This window comes from Gekko japonicus, unplaced genomic scaffold (assembly GCF_001447785.1).
Source record: "Gekko japonicus isolate JY-2015 unplaced genomic scaffold, Gekko_japonicus_V1.1 scaffold1027, whole genome shotgun sequence".
Classification (NCBI taxonomy): Eukaryota; Metazoa; Chordata; class Lepidosauria; order Squamata; family Gekkonidae; genus Gekko; species Gekko japonicus.
This window is the reverse complement of record NW_015167569.1, coordinates 145,385-153,514: the sequence shown is the minus strand read 5'-3', so window position 1 is coordinate 153,514 and position 8,130 is coordinate 145,385. Positions and strand designations below refer to the sequence as shown.

Genomic DNA, 8,130 nt, shown 5'->3' with positions numbered 1-8,130 from the left:
CGCTATAAAAGATTAATTGCTTTTGTACATTACCAATTAATTAATAAATTAATGATATACCATTTTCCCTGAAAGCAAAGTGTTTTCCACCTTTGGATAGTGGATTTTTTTCTTTCTTTTCTTCTTTTCTATGAACAGCAATTACATGTGGCTACTTTTTTTGTTTTTGTTTTTTTTAAAAGGATACTAATTTGCTTGGTGAAGTGGGACATCCATTTTTTAAAAAATCAATACAAAAAATAATTCATTGTAAATATATAATATATATATTTATACATATTTGATTATATTTACATACATCCAGCACCTATATACTGCATTTGTGCTCTGTGAGTGTGTGTCAACATATATTTTCTCCAAATATTACAAAATAAACAAGAAAGGCATGACCCAGTGTTTGCCTCAAGTCCAACTGGTCCATCAAATGTAGAAAGTGTGTTGCGGCTTCCAGGCCTAAGAACTGACCTACGAACTTGTGTCCATATGTGGCCCATAAAAATTCTCTTCTTCTGAAAATTGTTTGGAGTTCCTATGCACAACATTGTTTCCATATGTTCTGAAAACATTTTGACCAATATTTTGCTTTGTTTTGGTCCCTACTTTTCATATGTACAAACAAAAATCTTGTGTGTCAGAAGAAAGGCTCTCTTTTCACATGGTAGGTAGATGGATATCCTTGTTCCCTTATTCCATCTGGGATAAAGAAAGGTTCTTCTCATGTTTTAATGCTGCCGTTTATGTGTTGGTATTTAGGAATACAAGGTTCATAAGGCATTGGATCAGGAGAAAAAACAGAGTCATCACCTGAAGAACACGAACTCCTAGTGTCTGGATAACTAGGTGAATACTGTTCCAGTGGTCCACTGAGGTCTAGGTATTCCTGTAAGACAGATCAGAAATGACATTTGAAAATAATCCCATATTACTTTAAGACTGAACTATGTCCTATGCGACCTATATGTTTCATGGACTACAAAATCAACACCAGGTTGAGGCCACTCTGTGTTAAGATGAGTCACTCCACAAGTGACTGGCCCTTACACAGCTCATAAAACCAGAAGTCACCAGAAGAATGGTGGGGGGAGCCAAAAGAAAGCATTTCGAGGCAGACATGTCAGTTCCAACAAAATCAACTTTAACCACACCGGTTGAAATATATATACTAGCCACATCAAAAGCAAACTTTTTGCTTATGATGATAAAAATGAAATTTTACCCTGCACAGAACTGTTTTTGTCAAGCACATGGAAGTGATTAGCAGAGGGAATGAACATTCCATTCTGATTCTCATTTATTTGTTGAATATTTTGCATTTGGTGACAATGAGTTTCAGTTTGAATATGCAAAAGAACCTTTTGCATTTACATCTTAAAATAGTCTCTAAAGTATTCTGACATCAGAGTGTATGTCTGATTGCTGTTTCCTCCTGCCTTAACATATGTGGGTCACAACCAACTGGGCAACTGTCTTGTGCAAAACTCACTGAAATCAATGGAAGCTCTGCAAACGCATGAAAGTATGTGGGGGCAGCTCCTATTCACTGCAATGGACTTGCACAGGAGAGCATCCCAAGGCATTTTCATAGATCCATGAAAAAGAAAAGAGGCGCAGTAACGGCTGAAATGAAATCCAGGGTGAAAGGACTTCTAGAAATAACAGCTTTGGCAAGAGAATAAAGTTCTTTTTTTCCTTGAAACACTCCTTCTCTTTCAACTTCTGCAAAGCAGCTGTATTCATTTAAATACAACCTCTTCATTTGCTAAACCACAAGTTACTATTCTAAGAGGGAAAAATCAATGAGATAAAGCTGGTTTTCACAAATTTCCCAATTATCTTAAAAAAAAAATCAGCATTTTAAATGTTTTGGTAAGACAACAGTCAACAAAATAAAGAGGACACTATGTGTGGCAAAAAGTAGCTGACTGTGCATTTCTGATCTAACGTTACTTCTATTTAGAAGTATTTTTTTCATGTCTGGTCTCTGATCTCTGCATCAACCAAGAAACAATATCACTCTATCTATGCATACAGGGTAAAATTGTGGCGTCTTCATCGTCAATGGCAAATCTCCCATTGACTTCAAAAGAAGTAATCATTTCCTCAATATAAATTAGCACGACAGCTTTTAGGAACAAGACAGAGCAGGAAATTTCTGGCACAAATGAAGGGAGGAAGCTATTAGAACATCCAAAGAAAGGTTGTATCCATGTGATTCAAGAAGATCCAACAGATTATATGTTCATCTGGGAGCCATTCGCACCATCATTTATTGTGTCAACTTCTACTTGATTTTCTGTGATGAAATTGAACTATTGGTTGATTGTTAGATTCAGGGACTTCATTACCAGGGATTCTTGTAGGTAAATCTTTTCATATACATCCCAGTGTGCTTCTTCCATGTTAAATATTTGAAAGACAATATGTGACTGCAGGTAATACACTTGAAAGATAATCTATGGCCCCTGCCACACGGGGGAAAAAGAACGGCCAAAGTGCGGCTTTTTAGAGCCGCACCCAAAAAGACACGCGGCGGCGGGATCAGATAGATCCCCTGAGACGCCGCGCAGTTCCTCCCCGGCACGATCAGATGCCGAGGGGAAGCCACTGAAGGGAGAGCGAGGCAGCCGAACTGCACATGTGTGCGCATGCGCAGTTCGGCCAGGAGCCTCGATTGCTTCCCAGATGTTGCAGTTGGATCGCGCCCGTTTGCTGCACCCCCGATCTGTCCCTCTTCCGGGCCAAAACCTTCCTGTGTGACCGGGGCCTATGATTGCAAGTACACTTACAGAGCCTGAGCTGGTCTCCAAATGTGATATAGTTTCAAAGTAAAGAAAAAAATCACTTATGGAGAAACCACATTTCAGATTAAATGGAGGTCTCAGTGTTTTATCGCTTGTGACCTCCAAACACCCTCCCCAAATACCTTTTCCAAACTACAATCAATAACTAAGCTTGGTACTGTAGCTGGACTTATTTTGCATCTTTATGTATAAAATCAGCCTGCAATGTTCTGTCCTACTTTAAGTATAAGCAAGAAACCAAGCCAAAAATTGAGTTATATAGACAGGACTGGGATTGAGTCTCAATGGCTGAGGTCACTAAAATCAGCAAACAGGTTAGCTCTCCCTCTCTCTACTGTGGTATCATCAAGTGTATCCTTCTGCTATCTCCTAATAAGTGTTCTCATTCATTCCTATGGGGAAAGCAGATTCCTTTGCCAATACTGTCTCAATGAGAGCAGAAGGATGTTTTTACACTTAAGGATATGGGTCCCAGATAGGAGGGCAAATTGCTGCTGCAAAACATGAATCTATAATATAATCTATAGTTGTATGTTAGTACTGATATTTCAAAATTTCCTGTTTTCATTAATTAAATTTATCTCATGAGCCATGGAGCCGAATCAATGTTTTAATCAACAGGTGTTTTACTAACCTCATTAGTTGTGAGAGTGAGGATTCGATCCAAGTCTTCTACAAGCTGCTTAAAAGTTGGTCTCTGTGAAGGCACTGCATGCCAACAATCTCTCATCATCATGTAGCTGTGGAAACCAGCATTTCACTGTGTTAATTAACTCCATGTGTCTATGACATGCAACTTTTCTGTTCAATAATACTTGCACTGCTGTTTAGCTGAAAGTCAAGCTATGTTCATATGTTATAGTTTGGAATGCAGTACTCTTTATTTAAGAAACCTTTGTGGACAGGGAAAATCAGGATACAATGTGGTAATTACCTCCTACTTGCGTTTGTAACTTTACAGGCATCAATATACTATCATCACTGGCAACAAATTTATATTCTGCCTTTTTAAAATGAAGCTCAGGAAAGAAAGTAGTGAAATTTCAATAGAAACATATCTAATGATAGCAAATACATCAATGAAGCCTACAGAAAGTCCTTAACCATTTTCATTTTAAAAAGTGACATTGGTGTCTAAATGATGGGTGATACAACTTTTCATTTTTCTTTGCCTGAGCAGTTTTAATGTTGCTGCTGTTTTTATTTTAACAAGAGCACTGGAACATTAAATGTTTAGAGCACCAAGCTTACTCCATCTCGCATATATCCTGGGGCCTCCCATTTCAGAAATCCTTCTTGCTGGCTGTGTGTTGTAGCACTGCGCACAGTCAGTACTGGAACAATAACCCAGACCAGTTTCCTCTTTCATATAACTTTTCCTAACCTTTAAGTAAATTATATGAAAATAGGATGTTCATTGCTGGTGTAAGATAGTACAAACACAATGCCAAACACCAGTTCTTTGAATAGCTGGCAATGGTTCTCAGATATGCCACATCTATAGATATGTGTATGTGGGTTCCACTGCTGGTTACAGACTGAATTTGTGCTTCACACACTGCATGTTTAGACAGTTCAAGGAAAACATATTTTTGATAGATGAGACAGCCACATGATCAATGTAAATGCTTTGAAAGAATACGGATTTACAAACCATGGACAATTCTTTTAAGGAAATATATCCTGCATGACTTAGATGTATAATGAACAAAAGGCCTGCTGTCAATGGTTCTCTGGCCAGAAGAGGTTAAAACAATTCACTAGAGCAGGGGTCCCCAAGGTGGTCCCCATGGCACCTTCCAATACTTTTCCCGGCACCCACCAATTGTTTTTAGAAAGTGGGAGGGCCAGGTGGGGCTTTTGCTCAGCAGAGTTTCCATTTGGTCACTGGAGATCTCATTGGCTACAGAGATTTTTTTAAAGTTGCTTTGGCAACAGTTGCCACCGAGCACAAGGATATTTACTGTATGACTGGAAGTAAGCAGTGTGTATGCAAGATAGGCGAGCACCTTGGTATACCCAGGAGTTGCGGCTGCTGAAGCGAGAACTGAGACGGCTAGAGAGATGGTGGCGTTGTGCTCGCGACGAAGTGTCAAGAACATCCTACAGGACGTTTATGAGATCCTATGAGATGGCAGTCAAGGACGCAAAGAGGGATTTCTATGCGACCTCGATTGCATCTGCTAGCTCACACCTGGCCCAATTATTTAGTGTGTTTCAGTCCTTGACAGCTCTGCCTCAGGGCAGGCAAAATGCTAGGGAATTGGACTTAGGCTGTGAGGCATTTGCAAGCTATTTTGCAGATAAAGTCTTGGCTCTCCGCCATGACCTCCCCGCCACAATTGAAACAGTTAGGGAACTTGAGGTCCCTTGCAAGTCTTTGGTGCCGGGTTTAGTGTGTTCTGACCCACTCAGCCTGGAGGAAGCTGATAGGTTGCTCGTATTGGTGCGCCCAACCACATGCAACCTTGATCCGTGCCCCTCCTGGTTTATTAAAGCAGGCCACAAGGGGTTTCGAGGTGCACTGCGGGAGACTGTCAATAAGTCCCTCGCAGAGGGATGGTTCCCCGGAGCACTCAAGGAAGCGATGGTCCGTCCTCTCTTGAAAAAAACCATCTTTGGACCCAGCCGAATTGGCCAACTATCGGCCGGTTTCCAATTTGCCCTATTTAGGCAAACTTATTGAGAAGGTGGCGGCGTCAAAGCTACAGGGCTACCTGGATGAGGCTTCTGTCCTTGATCCCTTCCAGTCCGGCTTTCGCCCGGGCCACAGGACGGAAACGGTACTGGTCGCGCTGACTGACACTCTCTGTAGGCATTTGGATTGAGGTGGCTTGGCGGCACTGGTGTTGTTAGATCTGTTGGCTGTGTTCGACATGGTTGACCGCCAGTTGCTGGCCTGCCACCTCGCCGACATGGGGATTCAGGGGCTTGCTCTTCAACGGTTCGCCTCTTTTCTCCAAGGTCAGGGACAGAGGGTGGCGATTGGGGACCAGCAGTCCCGAAGGCACCCCCTTGAATGTGGGGTGCCCCAGGGAGCTGTGTTGTCCCCGATGTTGTTTAACATCTATATGTGCCCCCTCTCCCAGATTGCCTGGAGATGTGGGCTTGGGTGTCATCAATATGCTGATGATACCCAGCTCTATCTGATGTTGGGTGGCCACATCTGGCTGGTGCTGCAAGCACTGCACTGGCTCCCGATAGCATACCAGATTCGCTTCAAAGTGCTGGTTCTTACCTTTAAAGCCCTGAATGGCCGGGGTCCAGCTTACCTAAGGGACCGCCTCTTCCTGTATGTTACCTCAAGAGCACTACGATCGGGGAGTCTCCACCTCCTGGAAGTTCCAGGCCACCGAGACATTAAGTTTGCCCAAACTAGGGCCAGGGCATTTTCGGTGGCGGCTCCTACCTGGTGGAATGAGCTCCCAGAGGAGATCCGGGCCCTGCGGGACCTTATACAGTTCCGCAGGGCCTGCAAGATGGAGCTCTTCCGCCAGGCTTTTGAGTAGGAGCCGCTGCCACCACTATTCCACCACCGTGGTACTGTTCCATCATCTACCCCTATTATGGGGGGGTATGTGTCGCCTGGAGGAAGTGGGGAGAACATCACTGCTGGAGCCCTTGCTATTTAATAAAGCTGGCCGTAGATTTGGGATTACTGTCCATCTTGGGGATTTATATACAGGATAATAGAGCACCATAAATACTGTTATGAATTATGAGAGGGGGAGAAGCAGAGGTGGGGGGGAATGGGATAGCCACTCCTGCAAATTTCTTGTGGGTCCCCACTTGTGTATAACTAAAAAGAACTTGTGTATAACTAAAAAGAAGGTTTGATGAGACTTGCGGTTTCAGCAGGTCCACAGCACTGTGTAATTAGTACCATCCTAAATCTGGCACTTACTGTTGAAATTTTCAAAGTTCTCCTTTTAATGCAATACCACATACATTGACAGATATAATAAAATATACCCCTATATGCATGTGTCATTGAAATGCATGACAGCTGTTCCATGAAAACCCATAGCATATTATGTTACTATATGGCCCAGTAAGAAAGAATTCTTACAGTTCATTGGTACAATTGGCAGGCTTGTCCATTCTGTGCCCTTCTTTAAGCAGCTTGAAAAGTTCTTCCACTGGAATTCCTGGGTATGGTGACCCTCCTAGAGTGAAGATCTCCCACATTAGCACACCAAATGACCATCTAAGGAAAAAGAAATAAAAATGGCATTTAAAAGATGACAGAACTGGATTTATTAAGAACACCACAGTGAAATATCCCTTTAATAATTACAACCACAGCTTCTTATTATCTGAGCAATACATTAGTGTATCTTAAAAAGATACTCTACTAGTTTTAATGCACTTTCTGTTGTTGCAGTTGCAGCTATATGTGTGCAATGACAGACATCAATCTATCTAGTCCCTACTCACACATCTTACAAAAAGAAATCACCTGCTTGAAGTAGAACACACCCCAGAGAATGGTGTACAGTTCCCCACATGAAGCTAAACAGATCTGGCACTACAAGCTGCCTGGATGGGAGACTGCCTGATAAACTTATCTATGCTACTGTGAACATGTTGTAGAAAGAACATGGCATAGCAAAAATATATGAGTTAGAAATGAAATCAGGGATACAAACATGATTAGGGGACAGCAAAATAGGTATGTGAGGCTATATACAAACAAGTTACAATGCTAACCACATGCAGTTGCAAGTAAGACCCCACAATCCAGCCAGCTATTAAAAAGGGCAAAAGCATTTAGATAAGAAGATGGCCTTATGACTCCTTTTCAAAGACCTTAGAAGCTGTTGTTCCAATAAATTATACAAGACAGATCGGCCAGAAGTGGCTCTGGATTCACTTTGATCATGAAAGAGGAAAATCTGCATATCAGACACTTGTGCAGGGTGCTGAAAGTGAAGATGAATATTAAGCAATGGGAAACAGATCACTCATAGTTACCAACCTTTTTCTCTGTCAAAGATATTAGAGATTCTGGTAATCCTTACACCTAAATTAATGAAGTAAACTATGCTCTTTGCTAACAAACAGTACAATCTTAAGCCTCAAAATTTAAGAGTTGGTGACTCCAGTTTTTAAAAGTGTTGTTCTGAAGATGCTCCAAGCTAAACCATTTAGAACAACATTTTAGAGTACTACATCTGTAAAAAGGTTCAAGGAAAGGAAACTTCCGCACTGACAAGAGGAAGTCAGTGTTTTCCTTCTTTCATGTGCTTTGAAGCCAGCCAGATTAGTAACAGAGCACTGGTTTGCAGTCTTCCAGAAAATCCTCACTTTCTATGGCCACTTTCTTCTC

At 41.8% G+C, this 8,130-nt stretch overlaps 1 protein-coding gene across 3 annotated transcripts in view; it reads right to left on the bottom strand.

Annotated features, from left to right (window-relative positions):
• Nucleotides 1-246: 246 nt before the first annotated feature.
• Nucleotides 247-8,130, bottom strand: part of FGFR2 (fibroblast growth factor receptor 2) — a 142,148-nt gene continuing 134,264 nt past the window's right edge. For all 3 annotated transcript variants that reach the window (XM_015413843.1, XM_015413844.1, XM_015413845.1), the window contains exons 16-18: nt 6,871-7,008; nt 3,436-3,541; nt 247-880 (exon numbers count right to left, since the gene is read on the bottom strand). In XM_015413843.1, the coding sequence (XP_015269329.1) occupies nt 716-880; nt 3,436-3,541; nt 6,871-7,008 (409 nt within the window). In that variant the 3' untranslated portion in view covers nt 247-715. The remainder of the gene's footprint in view (nt 881-3,435; nt 3,542-6,870; nt 7,009-8,130) is intronic.